Raw genomic sequence first — 23,089 nt, forward strand, 5'->3', positions numbered from 1 at the left:
AAACTGTGCCAACTCCCTGATCAGTCTACTGTTAAAGCAACATCTGTCTTTTGACTAACATTGTTCTGTTTGAGTTCCCACGAGACCAGAAGTGTGTAAAAGTTACGTTCCGCCTCAGAACAACCCCACTGACCAGGCCTCTAAAATAGGCTTTGTGCTCTAGGAATCACCCCTGCCCCATATTACTACACACAGACCTGCTGAAATACGACACAACACATCTGCTTCTCTCATTTCCACATATGTACAGTTAAATTCCAGCATCTAACAGGAGCTACAGCTCACAGAAACACTTCAGGATCAGCATCAAACATGCCTGTAAACTATAGTGGAACTTGGGACATAGTGGACAACCACAACTTTGAAGGTTACATGGTGGCTCTTGGTGAGTTTATTAAAACATTTATTTTTGTACCTGAAAATCCATACAATGAGTTACTTTCACATTGATACTTATTAAATTATAATGCATTCAACATATAATTTAACGCTATAATATTCAATATTAAGTTTTATTTATTAATAAAGTATATTTTTATAATAATTTTAAATGAAAATGTCAGTGTATTTACTAAAATGTTGAATTCAGGTATTGACTTTGCCACACGAAAGATAGCGGGGATGCTAAAGCCACAGAAGATTTTTGAGCAAGACGGAGACTCTTTCACCATTAAAACTTTAACAACTTTCAGAAATTACTCCAGTTCGTTTAAAATCGGAGAAGAGTTTGAGGAAATCACCAAAGGATTGGACAATAGAAAATGCCAGGTGGAAAACACACATTAGTTGCACAATAAGTGATTTGGCAATAAAATGGTGTGTGGTAACAGTTTCAAGTATTCTGCTGCCGAATTGAGAAATAACATTTCTGTTTGATAGACTACAGTCAACTGGGACAATGACAGACTCGTGTGCATTCAAAAAGGAGAAAAGAAGAACAGAGGATGGACACACTGGATGGAGGGAGATACTCTTTACCTGGTAAGTCAAATATTATAAGACTGAATATTCAAGTCAATTTTAGATTAAAGTGCACATATATTTTTTTTCTTTTGCTTTAAAGGAACTTACATGCGAAGACCAGATCTGCAAACAAACCTACAAAAGATCTGCCTGAACCATTGTGGCGAAATAAACCTGCTTTCATGTTTAAGAGTGTACGATCTGCATTAAACAGTTCTTAATTCATTGAATGGATTAAACTTACAAAATAAAAAAATCTACATGAAGAGGAAAGCAGGAGTGTCTTTAAACATTTATTGACTAATAAAACATCTGTAACTTTTCATATTTGAATTCAAAAGTAATAAAAAATACCATCTAATCAATGTATTAAAAGTGCTGCTGCAATAAATTGATTTTTCAAGATCAAAAACCTGAGTGTGTGCTTGCTGTCTTGTAACGCATGTCCTAATTTTTAAAGTTCAGAATAAAATGAATAGGTTAATAGAAAAAAACTAATAAAAAGAAAGACTGCATCGGCACAAATTAAGCTATATTTTGCTAATTCATGAATAAATAATTGCAATAGTGTCATCCTGCCTTAAATAAAGTCCATAAAGCCATGCCTTGAACAAAATTAAAACATTTAGCTTTAAATCTAAACTGTAATTAAAATTTTGTTAGATATGTTGCTACTTTCTGCAAGTAGCATGGTTATTTTGGGGGTTATTATTGCCAGTTAATACATCTTAATACATAATACAACTTTGAATTTCTATCAGAAAATGTGTCAAATACTAAACATTTAGGCCTAGTCATATAAATCCAATACCACACAACACTTGACCATATAAATCAAACTTTCACAGAGGAAACAGCTAATATATAAGCAGAAGCAGAGGAAACCCAAATATATATATAAGATAAAGCAACAAATTCAGAATTCAAATATTAAAAAACTATCCTTCAAACACTCATTTTACACTGCATTTGTTTTGGCTTGTTTCTAGTCCAAATATCTAAAAATTCTTATATCAAGATTTTCTAGATAAGCAAAACAAAAAGTCTTCACTTAAGTGAATTTTCCTTAAAACAGGCAAAATAATCTCGTTTTTCCTTTTGAAGTGAGATTTTGTTTCTTAACCCATTTTATTTTGCTTGTCTTAAGGAAAAACTCACTTCATTCATTTTCTTTTCGGCTTAGCCCCTTTATTAATCCGGGGTCGCCACAGTGGAATAAACCACCAACTTTTTCAGCATATGTTTTACGCAGCGGATGCCCTTCCGGCTGCAACCCATCACTGGGAAACACCCATTCACTCTCATTCACTCACACACACAATTTAGCTTACCCATTTGACTTGTACCACATTTTTTGGCTTGTGGGGGTAATTGAAGCACCCGGTGGAAACCCACGTGAACAAAAAACGAACATGCAAACTCCACACAGAAATCACAACTGACCCAGACAAGGCTCGAACCAGCGACCTGTTGCTGTGAGGCAATTGTGCTACCTACCCACTGTGCTGCCGAAAAACTCACTTCATTTTAACACATCATTTCTTAAAACAAGACTATATATTTTGTTGTCTAAAATGCTTCTTGAAATAATAATTCTTAGAAATTTGGACAAAAAACAAGAGAAAAAAAACCTAAGAAAAGCATTTTTTGCAGTGTAAAACTACTGTTTTTGAATGGCACCTCCACATCACTAGATGGCGCTGACGAGGACATAATAAATACTGAAGACTGTGGTGTAACGTGAAGAACCCAGGATTCGCGGAATTTTCAAGCCAGAAAGTTGAGCTGCAGTTTATTTATCTTCTGAAAATGGACGAGGACGAGGCACAAAATCAGGTAACCACATTAAAATCTCCCGACTAGCTAACACACAACGTCAGTTATACACCAGTACATGATTTGCGGTCATATTCATGTACACATTACAGGAAATGTCCAGGGTATTACTATCGTTTTAACAGCATTTATGTATTTTTAGAGACTTAAAGCTGCTGTGCATTACACTGTCGGCTCTCTCTGCCAACACATCGCTGAGGACTGCGAGAAACAAATCACTAAACAGACAATAGCGGCTATAGCGGAGACTGCGTTCAGACAGTGCGGTAAAATTACTCAGATTTTGTCCCTCAGCTTTGTGATATTTCGACCTCAATGTTTTTTGTTATATATATTAACACTCGTCTTATTTCTTACATTTAGACATTTTTGCCAAGGACTTGGAAGCATTTGCTAGGTAAACCCCAAGTCAATATGGGAAACAGCTGAAAGTTATTAAACTGGTGTATTTTTCCTGAGATATTAGTCTGTTTTATTTGTACTCAAGCATGTGTTGAATGTTTGCAGACATGCTAAAAGAAACACAGTTACAGTGGATGACGTGAAACTTACAGCAAGGAGAACCACTGCACTGGTAAGATGACTTATTTTTTCAATCCATGTTCAAAACCCCACCCAACAAAAATGACATTATATGAAAATAATTGCATTTAAAGGCCTTGGATAAGCGAATTATTTTATTTGACAAATGATGTTTAATTACTATATTAACCCTTTATAGGGCACTCGGTGAAATGCTTATTGTAAAAGTCCTGGAGTGTTACTACAAAACCTTGAACATATATATTTCATATATATTTTATTTGAAGTCAATAGCAATGAATTGCTCAAATAGGGTTGCATGCCTGATAAAGGATTGGTCTCTGTTAAATGTTTAAAAACAATACAGAATGTTTAAGTACATAAAGTGGTGTAACTGGACTATTTATCTAAAAGCAAATTCAAATATATATTTACATAGAAGCAGGGTGCGAATTACAGGGGGAGAAGGGCTCCTAATTCATGCTTGATCCCCTGAAGGAAGTCAAAGCAAGACGTTAAAGGGCTCAGCTCTTTAATACTGAGAAATAGTTCACTGTATTTTAAATAATAATGTTAATAATTAAAATAATAATATATACATTTGACCTCCCCTCTAACGGTTCATACCGTTGCAAATGCATAACCACACCACTCAGTCTGTGCCAGTAAAAAAATCATTCAGCTATCTGAAACTGGCACATATTAAGTGTAAACAAGACTGTTTTCTCATAAAATATGTACAAATAGCCTGAAAATCAAATTAGATGTATAGTTTGACATCTGAAATAGCTAATCAGAGGATACTGTACGTCAAAATACACAAAGTATCTAAAAAAACCCCACTGAAAACTTGTTTTATTAACTAATTAGATGTAATTTAAATAAATACATAAATGACTAAAGCATGCATTACTGCAAAATATAATTCACACACTGCATAGGTGTGATTTCCAAGTATATCTTTAAATAACTGGGTTCCCATGTTCAATATTTACTGCTAAACTTGAAAGAATTATAAAAGTTTCAATTAATTTGCATATTATGGTTCTAGTAAACAAGTGGAAAAAAATAGCATCTTTGTTACTTTACAGTACAACTATATTCAACAAAAAAGTGAGGAACTGGCTCTAAACAACCAGGAATTGAAGGAGAAGAGGAAGAAAAATGCTGCTAAGAGGAAGAGTAAAGACATGGAAGCAGAGGAGAATGATGTTGAAGACTGATCAAGATACATGTCCAAAATTATTTTTCCTTTAGTTGTATAAAGTATTTTGCCTTGAATAAAAAACAACTGTGTAGATATGTAAACCAACAATCACATTAAACACTTTACACCAATAATCTTGTCTTACTCAAGCATGAGTTCATTTGTGCTTTATTGCAATTATAATAAATCCTGTAAACATGACTTGATTGAATGTCTATGAAACAATACAGATTCTCTCAAATGTTTATATTTTACACATTTAAAAAGCAGGGTTTCTGTGGGTACCAGGTATAAATATGCCCAATTCAACAATTAAAGCTTTAAAAGAGTCTTAAATCAGCAGAAAGTTTCAATTTAATGAAGTCAGCACTAAATTACAGATGCACTGAAAGCAATTCATCTAAACATTCTCAAATCAAGATGCATTTACGTGAGATACAAAATGAGAGGGGAATTGTTAGCAGGGTATCTGTGGGGGAAATGTATTTCCATTTGAATTGACTTAAGCCAACTGGTAGATGTTGGTTTAAATCACAATGGCTTCACTTTGATAATTTCATTCTTGCTTCTTTCTGATTTTGTAGTTAGTGTAAGATTCTTCACAAGCAAATCATTCTTGATGTAAGATTCTTTAGACATTGGCAATGTAACAAAGTAGGAAAAACTGGGTGATTTTTTTGTTTGCAATGTGATTAACATTTAAAATTATAATAAAAAATTCAGTATTTCAATTTTGAGAGTGGGTATATTCAAAATGTAATCATTACGTGTAAAATAATCATTTTAAATAGTTTAAAATTGGTAGAAAGCGGTCTTAAAACTTTTTAATTTTTAAATGTTACTTGTATAAAACAGCTTAAAATGGCTTTCAAATCCTCCAGAAACCCAGTAAACCATGGTAAAAACTTTAACCTTTGCCTGTATTTGAATATGAGCCATTTTCTCAAAACCAATTCAAGCCTGAAACCATTTCAACATTTCAGATTGAAATGCATCAGGCTTAAACCGATCAGAGAAAACTGCATATAGTGAATCACCCATCAGATTCGGCTACGGTCTACCGTGTCGGTGGCTGTTACCAGAGGTGCAGAACCACAGCATCCTCCATCTTCCTCCATCCCCAAACGGACTTCCCGCCTGGGGTTCAGTTGCAGCCAGCCATTTTCCAGGCCCCTAAACGTGTGAATTCAATTAGTTGCGTTGCAATTGCTCTCAAACATCAAGTGACAGACAAACAAGTATGAGCAAAGAGCAATCTATTCAAATTAGTTTTATTGAAGCACTCCCTTCATTTGACAAGTCATATAAAATGCCTCTGAAAACACTGAGCGACGTAATCTAGAGGGAAACTCCACAGACATCCACAGCACTCAACATACAGTTCGCACTTACACCATCACTCATGTTTTCCCCCTCAGTGTCCACTGAAGATGTCATCCACATCAAAGTTCACACTTACAGGTCAAGTTACAAGGAAATAAAGCACACACACCATACAGCATTCAGATGGGATTATAGAAGCAAGACAAAGTATGCATCATCATCATCACAACATTCCACTAACTATATAAGCACATTGTCAGTATACTAAAGGAGAAAAAGCAAAATGGGGATCTAGGGTGACCAAAAAACAAATTAAATATATCTCTTTAAGTACACATGAACTAAATGTCCATCAATTTGGGCTCAATTAAGGGGGAAGCTGGGAAGAATCAGCAGCTCTCATTCACACGCTCACCACTGCAGTCACATTTGGGCTCGTTCATTGCACTCGCAAGTCTTTTCGTTCGTGCGCTCCACACTTTCTTCGCTCACTCGCAGCCTTCTCACTCTTCGCCATCACCAATCGCACTCAAGGGTTGTTTTTTTTTAAAAAAAGGTCACTTTCTTGCGCACTTCTTGTTTTAAAAAGTGGATTAAAAAAGAAGACACCCACCGTGTCATCGAGCCGTGCGATGAGAGCATTTAGACATGGGGAGGAAGGTGACATAATGACCTCAGCCACACTGTGCTGCCATAGAGGGCGCTCTTCCCAGGCAAACCCCACAGATGTCAACTGCAGAAGAGATGTTGATGAAGGCTTGTTTTAAAGGATTTCCAAACAACTGGACTGAAATAAAGCTGAACTTACAATAATATACATGTTCAGGTTTCAACCAGATTCTTTCCAATGCAGGTTTCTTTTCTTGATTTGTACTATTAAATGATGCAACTCATGCATTTTCACAGATTGAACATGCATTATAAGAATCCAGTTGAAATGCTTTTGTTTGCATCAGTCAAGACAATACAACATTGGGGAGAAAAAAACTAAACATCAAAGATGGTACATTAACATAGCACCCTTGTTAACATCTCACTTCAAACACTAACTCAAATCCCATTCAGTGTACAAAACATTCTTTTTTTCTTTGTTTCGTCCCCAGACTCCCTCTTTTCACCCATCCCCACTCCCAAACACACGTGATGAGATAAGTCTCTCGAAATAAAATACTTACCAAAACACGCTAGGAATACCGACACTTCAAACACAAAGCACTTACATACCCCACCCCGATGACTTGGACTCCATACTAGAGCCAAAACTGGAGTTAAAGCCAGCACTGGCAGCGCCCGAGTTAGAGCCGGTGCCCCAGCCGAGAGCAGCTGAGCTGCTGCCGTAATTGCTGTTAGCCGAGCTATATGTTTGGGCTTGGTCTCGAGAGGAACTGGTGCCACTTGTGCTTGTGCCTGAAGTACCCGACTGATTCTGCTGAGCTAGCATTCCCATCATACCCCAACTACTCTGCAAGGCAGCCTGGGCGGCAGCCATCATGGCCGGGTTTAGATTGAAATTGCCAAAATTTCCCAAGCTGCTGGAGCTACCCCCACCACCACCACCCATGTTGCTTCGGCTGCCTGCAAAACCCTGACCTCCGAACCCATTCCCAAAGCGCCCTGCCCGCTCCATCATCTGCCTAGTGTTATTGTGTTTGGGCTCAGCGTTTGAGATATGCACACTGACGCCCTTGATGATCAGATCTTCTCCACACAAAGCGGCGGCAACCTGGAAAGAAGTTGGAAATTTCTTCAATATGGTCTGGAATGTTGTCATGAACAGGTCATTTTTGAAAAGTACATTCATTAGGAATGCCTCAGCTCTTTATCTGTGATTTTATCATGTAAAACATGACTTGCCTGGTCATCTGCAAAGGTGACAAAAGCAAACGCTCTGAACGGTTTGGGAATAAAGACGTCTGTGACCTCTCCGTACTGCATGAAGAACTGACGGAGCTCATCGGCAGTCATGTCCTCTGTGCAGCGGCCCACAAACACTTTACGGCTCCTCATTGGTTCATCTATACCTTGCTGTTAAAGTTTTAAAAACAAAATGGTTTAGCGTAACTGAAGAATTTCACAGTGGTTTGTATTTTTAATCTGCATTAAAACATATGCATGTGCTGTTGCATCTTTAGTAGCAATAAGCTGTAAAGACAGGTGACATTCAGGAACTGTATATGTTTGCGAGTAGACTTTATGCCACACCAAAACCTTTTCTTTAGCTTTGATTTGTATTATTCTTATTAACACTTAATAAATAATAATAATAATAATAAAAGAGATGTTTTAAGCCCTACAATATTACAATCATGAAAATGCACCTTTGCCATCACTAGTATGTTACATTTTAATTTATAAAAGCATTATGTTGGAAAATTGTAAATAGTAAAGTGCAATTGTAAAATGCAATTTCTATCAAATAACCGGTGAACAATCTTTTTTTTAACCTTAAACTTTTAAATGCCACTGTAAAAACAAACAATTAACAAGCAATCAAAAACAAAAAAAAAAAAACAAACAACAAGCATTTAAAAAAAAAGACGCACTGACCTTTGAGTTGGGCAGTTTGCAGTCGCACCACCGGCCATCAATCATGTGCCGCTGTGTCATCACCTTACTCTGAGTCTCCCAGTCTCCAAACCTCACAAAGCCAAACCCTTTTGAATTTCCTGTCTTCACATCCCGCTTGACCTAGTGTAACAAAATCAAGTCAAGGACTGCTTTAATCTGCCTTCAAGACTGACAGTCAAAGCCAGTTCTATTTTTATAGCCACATACAAACATCAGATACAAAGACAGAAATCATGAACAGCTTTCATCACAATATGACAGTACAAAGACAAACACCACGGGTGTATGGGTTATATTTATATCAGTATATTTTACCTGCACCATGATGACTTCCCCAAATGTACCGAAGTAGTCTTTTAAGTCTTGCTCTGAAGTCTTCCATGGCAGACCCAGCACAATCAGATCTGAAGTCTTCTGATCTCCTCTCTTGATCTTGGTCGCAGATGAAGCATCGATCTCATCCATCTTCCTCTTATTATCTGGCAGAACAGTTTCTAGAAAAGAAAAACTCAATTGCTATATATACACACACACATTCACACATCCTGGGAAAAAAAAACTTATTTAATCAAGATGCACAAGATTTTTGTGGACAGCTAAAAGAATTCAGAAGGACAAACTTTTTAACTATGGTGACCTTATTAGTTAAGTATAGTGGGGATCGAGCTTTTGCGGTTATCATCCCAAGCATTTGAAACTCCATCTTTGTTCCCTAGTATTTGAGCCTTTTTAATGTTGAGGGGTTTGCCTTGTGTTTTAATTGTTATGTAGATTTTGTTTTTAGTATTGATTGTGTTTAGCACTTTGGGCAACGTTGTGTTGTAAAAAATGTGCTTTATAAATAAACTAACTAAACATTGTTCAATCAAAAATAAATTTACTTGGGATGCTCCGATCTATCGGTCGAAGATTGGTATTGGACGATAATCACATTTTACGACTCGATCGCCAATTTGGCTGATCTCAAGTGTTTGTTTACGGGTTTACGCGGAGAGGAAGACGCACATGCACAACTGGCATTGCTTTAACAAGCAAGGAGAAAAATGATGCGCGCGGTGTGAACGATTACTGAGCTCTCAACACAGCAACTAAATATATACGGATGTAACAGATATATACACCTCTGTTTATACAGTTTATTGGCGCAACTTGTGCGAGTCATGGGCTCTTTATTGCAACCATTGTATATGCAGTGTTTTGAGCTGTTGTGACGTGAGTGGAGAGATTGCCCCTATCTAGTGTCTCATCCAACTGTGTCAATGTTGCAATTTCACTAAAACCTGGCTGGAAATATAAAAATATATATTTTTTTACTGGAATGCCTAATAATATACTCTTTTGTAATATACTTATTGCTATAAACAGTAGTTTATAGGCCCATTTTCTTTTAGTAAAGAAGCAATATATTTATAGGTGTGCATTTTAACTTATGCATATAATGCGCTCCAAACCTTTTTTTCAGCAAGACATGTTAAATTGTTCCATCATTCACAACGTTTCTAAACTGCACTGTCAATTAGGGCTGGGCAATAAAATCGGAATCGATGTTTACTGAGCGAACACCATTGTCAACATCGATAAAAAAAAGTTTCAGTATGAAGCGTTACAGTTTTTATTAAAATGTGGCTGCTGAGCATGCTCCTTGGAAACAATGCCGATAAGCTTAGGGTGCAAAGCCCATTGTTAATGCTAAAGCAAACCACGCGCTCGCCCCTGCCACGTCAGGTTAGAATGTGAGTGCCACATGTGAGTGCCGTGGCTAGAAGCAGTGGGAAGTTTGTAAATAAAAAAGGACGCAAGGATGTTGCCAGAATGGCTTTTTGGTTTCTTCTTTGTGCATCCAGCGACTAGCTCCCCATCTGAAAGATATTTTTTAGCATGAGGGTAATATATTCATTCAACTTCACAATTTTCAAAGTTCAATATGTGTTTAAATAATGATGGCTAGTTCCTTTATTTAAAAGCTCAGATTTGATCATCACAATTTGTTTTGTTGACAGTGTTAGAGGTTTACTGTATTAGGGTTCAACGCTAAGGATTTTTTCTACTGGCCCCCAATCTGGCCAGTGGTTCTGACTTTTACTTGCCCTGCCAAAATTTTCACTGGCCCCACCAAAAAAAGAAGTTAATAACTATTTCTTAGCCAAATATTTTAAATAATATATCAAAAGCCAAACATAACTTCAGCATAACTTTTCTTTAAATACAACTGACAGTTTAAAAAAATCCAACTGTGATGTTAATACATTTGGAAATATATATATTATAGGCTTAAATTAGAGAGAAATAACAGATGAACTGATATATTGATATTTAATACTCAATATAGATCTTTCTTTCCAGGTGTCAGTGCAGAAATGAACAAAACAATAGGCCTAATGCAAAATAGTAACAGATTAAAATATGGACAAATGATCAGATGGTAATTTCTGTCAGTGTTCCTAACAGATAACAGATCTCAGTAATATTTCAGCATGCTTTCACTTTCATATTCGACATGAAACGCACATTTGACGGTAGGAATGACATCCGGCCCTACTCGTAATTCTCTTTTCATATAGCCATGACTATTACACAACCATAATACGCAAAGCCTGGTTCGTTAGTTCGTTGGATCATTTTGCCTTCTCATTACAAACGATCTTAGACCGCTTGTTTTGGCGCGGAGATGAGCGCGATTGCCGGATTCACATATGTCAAACGAGCCATACTAACTGGGCAAGCAAGACAAGTTCCGAAACAAACGTTTAGGTGTGAAAGCACCCTGTTTGCACGCAATTGACAGTTGCAACCAAATTAAACTTTAGTGACAAAGCAGCACATGCCCGATCGGGCCACTAACAATCCTGTCTACTGTCCCGAGCATCCCGCACACTGGCCCCGGGCCATCGGGCAGTCTTTATTGTTGAGCCATGCTGTATCATCATTATTTACACCATACAAATGTTGATCTACCTTAGGCCCCGTTTACACTAGTGCGTTTTAGTTTGAAAACGCATAAGTTTTGCTACGGTTACGCCATCCGTCCACACTACGCCGGAGTTCTCGAGCGACGAAAACGGAGCTTTTTGAAAACGCTGGAGAGGCCGTTTTCATTCTAAAACGCTGCTGCTCCGTCTCAGTGTGGATGGGGAAAGACGGAGACATCTGAAAACGGAGGCGGGGCTGCAAACGTTCGCCTATCTGATTGGGGCTTTTCCTCAATATTAAGTAGCCCACACACAGTTCAGTCTCGCATCCTCTTCTTGTAAGTTCAGATTTCGCAAGTTTGATCAAGGCTGCAGTCTCCCCCTTTTCAGTTTGATATGGAAAACATACCGAGGACACGGGTAAATCTTCAAAGGGAACAGTGTACTTTATAACTTCATTCACATCACCTTGGCTACGTTGTTTCACTTTCTCAACAATAAAATGTAAACATGATTTAAGGAACTGCCTATTTTCTTTTTAATATTAGCAACTTAACAGACAGCAGAAATGTTGAGGCGTCGTGCTGCATATATGAGCGTCATCTTCACTGTGTGGATATTTATAACAAAACGGAGCCTATAACAACTGCCTCCTTTCAATTTCAGTGAAAATACGAAACGCACCCTCTCTTTTGCTGAATATCAGTTTTAATAATCGATAATTATAAAAGTATAACATACAATAAGTTTATACATTGTAGGAAATAAAGGCAAGCGATCAGTCAATGTACCTGGATTAATCATTAACTTATCTTTGCGCTTAACCAAAACATGTTACCCGTGAACAAGTAACTTAATAGATTCCAATGACCAAAGTCAGGGAATTGGCCTATGTCGTTAGATAAAGACAACAACATGAATGAAATATCACGTTTAGCAAATATAGTGAGATTAGATCCAGCGGGAGATGCTTAATGAGCAGTCCGACAAGCAGAGCTCTCATCTGGGTAGAAATGCTGGAGCGCTTGCCTGAGAGTGTCTGTGTGGTCACGTGATGTGCGTTTTCAGCGTTTTGGTGTGGACGGAGAGCAGTTCAGAAACGCTGGGTAAAACGCGAGTGTGGACGCGGATCGTTTTCATTCTACAACGCCGTTTTAAAACTAAAACGCACTAGTGTAAACGGGGCCTTAGTTGCACACACATTGTAAACATTTTATTCATCAGGTTAAAGAGTCTCTTTAACACTTATGTTTATTTTATATAAAGAGACGAGATTTTGTATAATATTTTTGTTTTTTGCTATTAAAACTATTTGCCTTAGTAATGTTGGAACACTCAAATAAAGTGGTTAAATAAATAAAAAAATCCTAATATTCCTAAAAGGATTATTCAAAATATTCCATAATTATTGACATCGAATGATATGAAACATGATATCATGATAAATGTTTTTGCAATATCACACAGCCCTTTTGTCAATAATTTTTCTTACTATTTTTTATCCTGTTTTATCCATTTAGTTCTGTAAAGCTGCTTCTTACAATGACATGTCGACACTAAATGGTTATGAGACATGTTTAAGGGATTATATGCAACATTATTTATTCTCTTAGGTAAAGCAAGATCTCCACTTTAGTATCATACTTAGAGGGAGAATGTGCTTTATGCATAATAAAGCTTAAAGCATCAGAATTGGAGCTTGGTATCAGACCAATCTAGAAATTTGTATTCTGTATCGGCTGCAAAAATCCTGAACAAAGCATCCCCAACAATTACATAATTAACTATTTTTAATCCATCTATTTGTTGATTTTCTACTAGGCCTGGGCGATTAATCGAAATCGACATTAAGAACCTATAATCGACCTACTTTTTTCCTAGGCAATTTTTTTATTTAATTTCCCTACAGTGTGTGGAGTCACGCGATCCCTGCTGTTAAAGGCTGTGGCTGATTCATACTTCTGTAGCCACTTTGAAGCCACATCTGATCTCTGGTTAAATAAGACATAGACACCGTTCTTCAGCCTTACTTTGCACCATACTGAGGATGATGGGAAGCTGCGACAGATATGCTTTGAGACAGCATATTTTCCATTACATTAAAGCAAATATTTACATTAAAATATTCATTTACAGAAGATGCAAGGAATGCATTGTTGATAATATTAATTACAGAATATACAAGAATTACTTTTAGTAGAACTACTGCTACCCTTCCTACACCTAGGGTGTGTTTAAATTTCAGCTGTTCAACATTGATAAATAATCAAATAGTAAACAATAATTATTGTCAAAAGATAATCATAGATAGTAGATGGTGTTTCTTTTAATTATTTAAAAAATAAAGTAATGCACCCTTCATTCAAAAATCTCTTACTTGTAATATGTGAGCATATTTACTGTACAAAACCTGTCAGTGAACTGTGAGGGCAAAAAAAAAAAAAAAAAAATTTAATTGTAATTTTTAATTAATTGAGATCTTGATTTTAGGCCAAATCGCCCAGCCCTATTTCCTACCACTGCTCTCTTGCTTGTCTGACTTGCTGTAATGTTCAAATTTAAATTAATCAGAGGTTTTATTCTATTTTTTTGCCACCTATGCCAAGCTGTTTTAACACAACCTACATTTTAAAAAGCACAACAGAAATAAAGATGAACTGAAAACTGTGACCATGCATTAGAGGAGAAAAAGGTAGATTATAAATGATATTTTATTTTTTAAAGTGTGCAATTGTGCATGTTTTCAGGATGCTTTCTAAAAACATTTTTTAAATTGGGCTTAGTATATTAATTGTACCACATACCTTTTGGGTAATTAACCACATAGACTAGGTTTCCCCAGCCGTTCTCAGGTGCATGCAGAATGCCGTCCACCAGACGAACCCCCCTCATGCACTGAGACACTGGGCTCCGGAAGCGCAGACCACAAGCCCCTGGAAACTGAGCGGACACTGTGGAAAGCAAAACCGTGCCATCATCCTCTGACGGGATCTCCATCGGCTCCTCATTCTCCTCCTCCGCAACTCGAATGTACATCTCGGCCATCTTTCCTCAGTCGAGCTGACGGTGAATGAATAGTAAAATTATTGTTTCCATTAGCCAAAAAAGACAAAAACAAAAAAGACAGTAATATCTCATAAAAAATGACCATAACAAAATATGCAAAAAAAACTAAAAGCAAAATGTTTAAATTCACAGCACTCATTTAAAAAAAAAACTTAGATTGGTCGTGAGATCCGAATTAGTAAACAGAAAATAAATGCTTTTGAGAAATCCTTCTGTTTGCAACAGTTTCAACTTTCTTTTTATTCGTACAGAAAACTACAATACACATAAAAACTAATAATGATGATGATGCTCTACAGAAAGTTACCAACATTTCTGCTATTAAGGTACTTTAATATTCGATTTTGTTTTTGTATACGTATACATACACACTCTGTACTCAACCATATACTAATATTTAAGAACATTAAAAGTATTTTTTCAGTTTATATTTGGTTTGCTGTGACTGCTGTGTGAAATTCGCCGAACAGCAACATGGGTACTGTAGTTTTCACCGTTTAATAGGCTTAAACGTGATTGTTTCATAACTAAATCGAATTGATGTGAACTGATGGCTTCAACAAAAGACAAACGATTAAAAAACCCTGGAGATCACAGCTGTTACAAATTTCAACATGATGAGTTTCCGGTAACTTGATCTAACGTTACCGCGAATCAAAATGAACATAGTGCAGGCTTTGAATGAACAAAAACATTGGTTGCACATGTTGAAATACTAAGGTCTCATAAACGGAACGAGTTTGTATTTTGACTACGAGCAGGACAAAACGGAACCAGAAATTGAGCGATTCGTGGTTTTAAATAATTTTGACGTTACACATCTGCGTTGTTCTTTAATACAGTGCTTATGACACTTACAGACGATTTAAGTCTCTCATTCGAAGACACGAACGACAAAACTACAACACGTTACATTTCTAACAACATTTGCAAACATGAATTATACAGTCACGCTTCACCGCGATGTAAACAGCAAAATCCCACTGAACAAATCTTTCTGCCGAATCTACGGAACCCCGGAAGGGACGTAGGGGGAGAAAAAAAATGGGTGGGTGAAAAAAAAATAATGGGTGAAAGAAAAAAAAATGGGTGGGAGGAAAATATATATTTCTAAGTTTTTTGCGTTCTCTCGCAAAGTTTTGCGTTCACTCGCAAAGATGTTTTGCGTTCCCTCGCAAAGATGTTTTGCGTTCCCTCGCAAAGATGTTTTGCGTTATCTCGCAAAGATGTTTTGCGTTATCTCGCAAAGATGTTTTGCGTTCCCTCGCAAAGATGTTTTGCGTTATCTCGCAAAGATGTTTTGCGTTCCCTCGCAAAGTTGTTTTGCGTTCTCTCGCAAAACTGTTTCTCCACAAACACTTCCTGTTCACTGCACTCACGTAAACCCTCCCGTTTTTGCCGAAATTCTCCCGTATTTTACCATTCTACCCCACTTTCTTTACATTTCTGTGCGTATGCTACCTATGAACCAGTGAATGCATGTATAAGCGCTGACTGACAGACGCGCTTCGTACAATAAACTGATCCCAGATCAGCGTCTGTACACGCCATTTACAGAGGAGCGGGTTTATGTTTAAACAGACAAATACACTGAATAATATGAAGTTTTTAAAGTAATGGACTGCTTTCATTATAGATCTGTGCATTCTTACAGAGACACCTCTGTTATCAAACTAAACAAAACATGAGATTCATTTGCTGCGCACTTGTTTGATAACAGAAGTGTCCCTTTAAATGGCGCGTACAGACGCTGATCTGGGATCAGTTTATTGTACGAAGCGCGTCTGTCAGTCAGCGCTTAAACATGCATTCACTGGTTCAGAGGTTGCAAAGTGAAAGGCGACAATCAGCGCACAGTAATGTAAAGAAAGTGGGATAGAATGGTAAAATATGGGAGAATTTCAGCAAAAACGGGAGGGTTTACGTGAGTGCAGTGAACAGGAAGTGTTTGTGGAGAAACAGTTTTGCGAGGGAACGCAAAACATCTTTGCGAGATAACGCAAAACATCTTTGCGAGGGAACGCAAAACATCTTTGCGAGATAACGCAAAACATCTTTGCGAGATAACGCAAAACATCTTTGCGAGGGAACGCAAAACATCTTTGCGAGGGAACGCAAAACATCTTTGCGAGTGAACGCAAAACTTTGCGAGAGAACGCAAAAAACTTAGAAATATATATTTTCCTCCCACCCATTTTTTTTCTTTCACCCATTTTTTTTTTTCACCCACCCATTTTTTTTCTCCTCCACTACGTCCCTTCCGGGGTTCCGTACGAATCAATTCAAAAGATTCGATTCACTAATGGTTGTAATGTGAGCTCGCGGCCGTGCAGGAAAACGCGTGCGAACAACTGGTGAGCAATTATTCATGAGCAGCAGTAAAATGCAGACTGAAATAAGCACCAATAGATCGACATATGGAGTAAATACATCGTAATGTACGCGTTGTAGTGAAAACATGTGAATAACATTACCAATAAACAACTGCTCGGGTCCAGTTATTCCTTTGTTAGCACCGCCAGCAGCTCCTCGTCCAGAAAAGAAATGTGAATGAATGAACCACTCAACAAAACTCTGACCAAGAACGACCCTCAAAAGCGTCCCTTTCTGTTCAAATTACAATAACGCAAAAAGCTATCTCTGTATAAAATATAAACACAATAATCCTCCGTATCACACAACTCATGCGACACTATTTTCGAATCAAGATGGCATCACCTAAGTCATGAAGGAAATACGTCACGCGTGGGCGAACTCATTCTTACATGTACGGGGGTGGGGAGAATCGAAAACAATGAATGGTTATGACTGCAACACTGTGTGTTGTGCTATATGCATAAAATGTAATACTAGGAAATAATATTTATATGTACGCAACTAGAGCAAAATGGGCTGTGTGATTATTGTAACAGAATCACCTTTTTCATAAAATCAAAAGCGGCGGTCCCTGTAAACAAGTGGACTATTCTTAAAGAAGATACATAAATAGTACCCCTCGTGGTGGATATGAATATAACATCCTTGTTATTTACCTCTTCAGATATACAGTCACGGACTCAAGTGAAGTTACAGTTAGAAAATGTTTTTGTCTATATTTAGTCTTTGTCATAATTGTTGGTAAATATAAGCAAAAAACTCTCTTCAAATAACTGTATAATTTACCCCTTTGTTTATTTTAAACATTAACATAAACACATGGCGATCACATTATGAAATATTTGATAACTTACTACAAACCATTTTAATGTGGTCATGTCACTGGCCCACAAACATTTCCTGATTGTTATCAAAATATTTCATAACTGTAACATAAGGCAATTCAATGATAACTGAACATTATCTATCAATATCTCTTTTTCGGTTTTTGGAAGCTATAGAAATTAAAACATATTGGGAAATACATTGGGGACATTGTTTTAGTTTGCATCCTTCAAAATGGTCTATATGGGACCCTGGACCTCATAACCAGTCCCAAGTCATACATTTTTGGCAATTGAGATGTATGAAACCTGATAGGAGAATAAAGAAGATTTCCTTTGATATATGGTATGCTGAGAAAAGACAATACATATCATGATTAACAAAATATTATATATACACTACCTGACAAAAGTCTTGTCATTGATCCCAGTTGTAGGAGCAACAAATAATAACTTGAAGAAGCCTCTACAAAGTTCCTGAAAGCAAAGAAGGTCAATGTGCTCCAGGAATGGCCAGCCCAGTCACCAGAAACGAACATTATTGAGCATGTGTGGTGTAAGATGGAGGGGGCTTTGAAGTTGAATTCAAAGAATCTTGATGATCTCTGGGAGTCCTGCAAGAACGCTTTCTTTGCCATTCCAATTGACTTTATTAAGTTATTTGAGTCATTGCAGAGCTGTATGGATGCAGTCGTCCAAGGTCAAGGGAGTCATACACAATATTAATTCTGTTTCTACTGCACCATGACTTTATATTCTACACTGTACACTATTTCTGTTAAGTGACAAGACTTTAGTTTTTGTCAAAGTCAGACCTTACTGTCCTAATTAAATAACTAAAAATCAAGGCATGATCATATTTTATTTTGGTAAAATAAGCGTAATCTAGAGGCCTTTGCCTTTCATATAAGCCACTCCTGATACCAAATGATCAACTAGAAGTCAAGTTATTATTGTTCCTAATACGTGGATAGGAGACAAGACTTTTGTCAGGTAGTGTAAAATTGATTATAAAAAAATCATCTTTAACGTTATTTAAATGAAAGGAAGAGCTTAGTAATGTATACATGCAGACATTTACTTAATATTCTAATGATTTTAAACTTTTTTTAATTTCGGCTAGAATAAAAGCAGTTTTAATTTTTTAAGCACCATTTTATGGACAAAATTATTAGCCCCTTTAAGCTATATTTTTCCTCGATAGTTTACAGAACAAACCATCATTTTACAATAACTTGCCTAATTACCCTAACCTGCCCAGTTAACCTCATTAACCCAGTTAAGCCTTTATATGTCACTTAAGCTGTATAGAAGTGTCTTGAAAAATAAGTCAAATATTATTTACTGTCATCATGGCAAAGATAAAATAAATCAGTTATTAGAAATTAGTTTTTAAAACTATTATGGTAAGAAATGTGTTGAATTTTTTTTTTCTCTGTTAAACAGAAATTGGGAAAAAAAATAAACAGGGGGTCTAATAATTCAGGGGTGCTAATAATACACACACACACACACACACACACACACACACACACACACACACACACACACACACACACTTTTTTGGCTATTGACAAAACAAATTAACGATTTACATGTATCAATGTATCAATACAGGACAAATATTTTGTCAACCAGGGTCACATATAAACTGTACATGCTTCTCTTTTTTCATTAATATTACAATTAGAATATTCTTAACAATAGTCTTCTTTTGTAATGTTATTATTGTTTCGTTTTTTTCATATAAAATGCTCCACAAAAAAGCCAGCTGCAATGGTAATGCAGTCATCACAGCCTGTTTTCTTCAAATATATATTTTTTTATACGATCTCCATGCATGGCTACGCAATCTATAGTCAGCTCTCAAATTTTAACACATTTCAGAAGTTTTCTGAAGATTTATGCCAACACCTTGATATAATAATGGCATAATTTGTTCATAGCAAAGGAGTAATTTCAAATTCAACTTTATTTACTTGATATTGTGATTAAAAATATGATATACTTCAAAGTTCATCAGTATAATAAAACAGACATAAGGACAGGAAAGTGCTCTGTATATGATGAATAATCCTAATGTAGCTTAATAAATAAACAGGCCTAATTTTTTTTTGCCAAAGGCTATTCAAACTTTTTTTTTTCCATTTTATTTATATAAAAAGGTGCATACATTTTTTTTAAATGAATAAATTTGAGTGCATATCAGAGCAGTCACTATCAATTTTTTAGAGAATATGAAAAATAGATATTCCTGATGATAAAATACTGATGAAAAGAGCTGAAATGAAGGAAACGAGACACATTTTTGATCAATATCTTTATATATTACAAAACAATAGAAATGCTACTGATAACAATATATGTTCACAGTTGCTGTTATGATACCACACTGAAATAATGTATATAAGTTAGACATAAAATGGCATATCTTAATAATAAATAAAAAAAAAGAGAACATATTAATCTAACAAGTCACAATGCTTGACGGTTAAAGGTCGCATCATGATGAGCATTAAGAGCTGCTGTGTACAGTTTTGTATGGTTATGAGGCTGATGTGTGTGTTAATGTGCTGTCGCTGATCACCCTCACATGTCTGTAGACTTTATCGGCAGCAATAAAGTGATACTCAAAGAAAACATTATCAACACAATTATCAATAATCAGCTAGGCATCAAGTAGTAACACTGACAGTGTAGTGCAAAGAAGATGGTGTGTGTGTGTGTGTGTTTATCAGTGTGTGCGTGTGCATGTGTTTTTTGGAGAGCAGATTGTGGCGCTCAGCAGGATAACAAAAAGCAGCAAAAATAAATATCAAAAGAATTTATTTTTATCAGTTTATAAAAGCTCTTTTTTGTTGTTCTTTTTTTTTCATTTCACCAAGAGTCTGGGGAAAAAAAGGCCTCATGGAAAGTTCAAGGAACCACTTTGTTCCGTTTCATTTTCCGAAAACTTCACACCAAAGACTCCATGCTCTCAGCCTGGTTGGATTCATCCGCTTTTCCAGCGAATTTGTCCATGTAGTTGAAGCCAAATCTGAAGTCTTTACTGCTGACAAGGCTGAGCATTGCCTGGTAAAGGTAGTGGTAGTGCTCCTGGAAGCAAAACAGTGAAAAAGAAATAAATGATAGAGGAAAAGAGCATTTAAAAGGGTTCATGAACTCCCTTTTTAAATGTTGTATTGTTCTGCTTATGATGTTATTAAGATTTCTACATTAAAACGTCATTTAGTAGTCATAGGCTATTTTCTGTCCTGTTCGGAGGCACTCAGCTGAACACACTGTTTGAATAGGCTTGGAGTATAATAGACTTAGAAGTAAACATCTGCTGGAATAATTGGTGTACAGCTTTGCGTATATAAACATTTTTGAAAGTTTTAAAATTGTATATATATATTTATACAACAGTTCTGTCTGGATCTCGAATCTGATTGGCTGATAGCTGTAATATTTAAGTAATATCAGCATCCGTACAGCCTCTTTACCCTTTGTGTATTACTCCGCCCACATACAGCCAGCAACAAGCAGACACTATAGTTTGACAAATATTACTGCGGTTAGACAACAGAAGATACTTTTGAGGCTTTTTTTAGTCAAGAATGTGGTTGTTTAAATTGCAAACATGCAGTTTATTTGCAATAATAGTGCCTATTTTAAAATATTTACAATTTCTGAGAGCTCGTCGGTGGCCACAGACGGTTGTTGTTGTCTATCAACAAGATGGCGCCAGAACCGCATAATAAGCCCTTGCTCAGTGTGTTCTCTTGAGTGCGAAAAAAAAGCTGAAAAACGGAAGCATCGTGGTTTTTAAGATGGACCGGATAGAGTCAATAAGAAGCTGTAAATAAGAAGCTGGATTCAGACTTGTCCCTCCTTATCGCAAACACAACAGCAGTCTGGTTAGAAATCTCTGTAGACGGATGGCATTTCATGTCACGTTCGGCCTTATAATCTTATAAGCTTGTTTTGTCATAACCTAAAGGGACATTGGTAAATTAGTAACGGTTTACTAATTATGTTTTGACGTCAGCTGCAGATGTAAATAAATGGCGGAAGAAAGTAGTTCCTAATACAAAAGGGTTTTTATCTCATGATGACAGTACATAATGCTTTACTAAATATTTTATTAATTATGCTTGTATTCAGCTTAAAGTGCAAATTAATGGGCATCTCTTTTACCCCTTTTTCAAGATTTAAGATAAATATTTTGTCTTCAGAATGTGTCTGTAAAGTTTCAACTCAAAATACCCATCATATTATATATTATACCTTTCAATATGTGGAAAATCTGAGCTGTTAGGACATTGTAGCTGTTTTTGTTGCCTGTACCTTTAATGCAAATGAGCTAGTTCTGCCTGCCCACCTTTTCCACGTGCATGTCAGAGTCATAGAGATCTCTCTGTATTGCTCTGTTGCGTGTAGCCTTCACGTAGTACAGTGACAGACAAGAATAAAGCAGATCTCCCTTACTACAGTAAGAACTTTCCCAACGGTTTATTGATAAATAAGTTCACGCGCATACACATGCGTTTAGCTTTGCATTGTGCATTGGCAGATGTGACAGGATACATGTTAATATACACTGCTATATGGACATCAGTAACATTAACATTAATGAATGTTAATATACAAAACAAACCTGATTTACATCCACAAACCGGGATTGAAGCATGTTCTTTATAATTAATGACACTATATGGTGATGAATTACGTAGCAATTTTACTGTCTTCACTACAAACATGCACTGTTTTTAAAACGTTATAAACTTATAAAACTCATTCTTGAAGTGCAGACGATCAAAGAGAGATGAACAGATTCTTTAATTCCAGTTTCTTTGCAAGTTCTATCTTGTGGGTATGCTTATACGCGTTACTATAGAGACATGTTAATACACTTCATTCGATCAATTTGGTGGGCGGGGAAACCGCAATCCTACGTCACGTTGCAGGAGCTAATCTTTTTATGAGAAGTGGCCGGTTATCCTTTTATCTGGAGGCGGAGTTTAGCCACACTATTACATCATAAATCTGTCGTTTTAGCATATTGGCTTCAATATAATTGTTTTTTAGACAAGCAAGAATGTTCTAAAACTTTAAAGATACGTTTTTTATAGTACAGTGACCTCTTTTATGTAAAAAAATAATAAAAAAAAAATTTCTTTAGGTGCATCCCAAATTGTATACTCATGCACTATTTAACACCATTTTGTAATATATATAGTGTAAGTAATGCATTAAGTGCAATTTAAATACCCGGATGATTCACTTATTCAACTTTTAAAATGAAGTGTGGAATGTTGGACACTTCACGCACTCAACGACCGCTGCTTTGCGCACGTGGCTGAAGCGGCGAAGCTTTCGGACACTGACATTGGATAACTTTATATATTTTGGATTGTGAAAGCAAAATTCTCCCACAAAAGTAATTATAGCGCCTCCCGCTGGTGAATGCGGTTATACTCATGGCAACTATTATTTAGTAGTTCGGTCATTTA

The 23,089-nt window shown here is 36.4% G+C and overlaps 4 protein-coding genes across 6 annotated transcripts in view; 2 read left to right on the forward strand and 2 right to left on the reverse strand.

Annotated features, from left to right (window-relative positions):
- Positions 1-282: 282 nt before the first annotated feature.
- On the forward strand, positions 283-1,146 carry rbp7b (retinol binding protein 7b, cellular). Its single transcript, NM_001128750.1, has 4 exons — positions 283-385; positions 590-768; positions 880-981; positions 1,064-1,146. The coding sequence occupies exons 1-4, from the start codon at positions 313-315 to the stop codon at positions 1,115-1,117; spliced, it is 408 nt and encodes a 135-aa protein (NP_001122222.1). The 5' UTR covers positions 283-312; the 3' UTR covers positions 1,118-1,146.
- A 1,584-nt stretch (positions 1,147-2,730) lies between these two features.
- cenps (centromere protein S) lies at positions 2,731-5,007 on the forward strand. Its single transcript, NM_001128749.1, has 5 exons — positions 2,731-2,799; positions 2,942-3,065; positions 3,163-3,196; positions 3,307-3,373; positions 4,413-5,007. Exons 1-5 carry the CDS (start codon positions 2,773-2,775, stop codon positions 4,542-4,544), a joined length of 384 nt encoding a protein of 127 aa, NP_001122221.1. The 5' UTR covers positions 2,731-2,772; the 3' UTR covers positions 4,545-5,007.
- tardbpb (TAR DNA binding protein b) lies at positions 4,681-17,099 on the reverse strand. Of its 3 annotated transcripts, XR_002458992.3 has the most exons (7): positions 16,869-17,099; positions 14,133-14,388; positions 8,735-8,913; positions 8,399-8,539; positions 7,706-7,876; positions 6,465-7,574; positions 4,681-5,701 (listed from the first exon to the last, which is right to left on the reverse strand). XR_002458992.3 is itself a non-coding variant. In NM_201476.1 (6 exon segments), coding segments are annotated over 5 exon segments (1,239 nt in total). In that variant the 5' UTR covers positions 14,374-14,388; positions 16,869-17,099; the 3' UTR covers positions 5,784-7,067.
- A 2,800-nt stretch (positions 17,100-19,899) lies between these two features.
- Positions 19,900-23,089, reverse strand: part of ca16b (carbonic anhydrase XVI b) — a 211,098-nt gene continuing 207,908 nt past the window's right edge. The window contains exon 29 of the mRNA XM_021477262.3: positions 19,900-20,690. Within this exon, the coding sequence (XP_021332937.1) occupies positions 20,550-20,690 (141 nt within the window). The 3' untranslated portion in view covers positions 19,900-20,549. The remainder of the gene's footprint in view (positions 20,691-23,089) is intronic.

Source organism: Danio rerio, chromosome 6 (assembly GCF_049306965.1).
Source record: "Danio rerio strain Tuebingen ecotype United States chromosome 6, GRCz12tu, whole genome shotgun sequence".
In the NCBI taxonomy this organism is placed as follows: domain Eukaryota; kingdom Metazoa; phylum Chordata; class Actinopteri; order Cypriniformes; family Danionidae; genus Danio; species Danio rerio.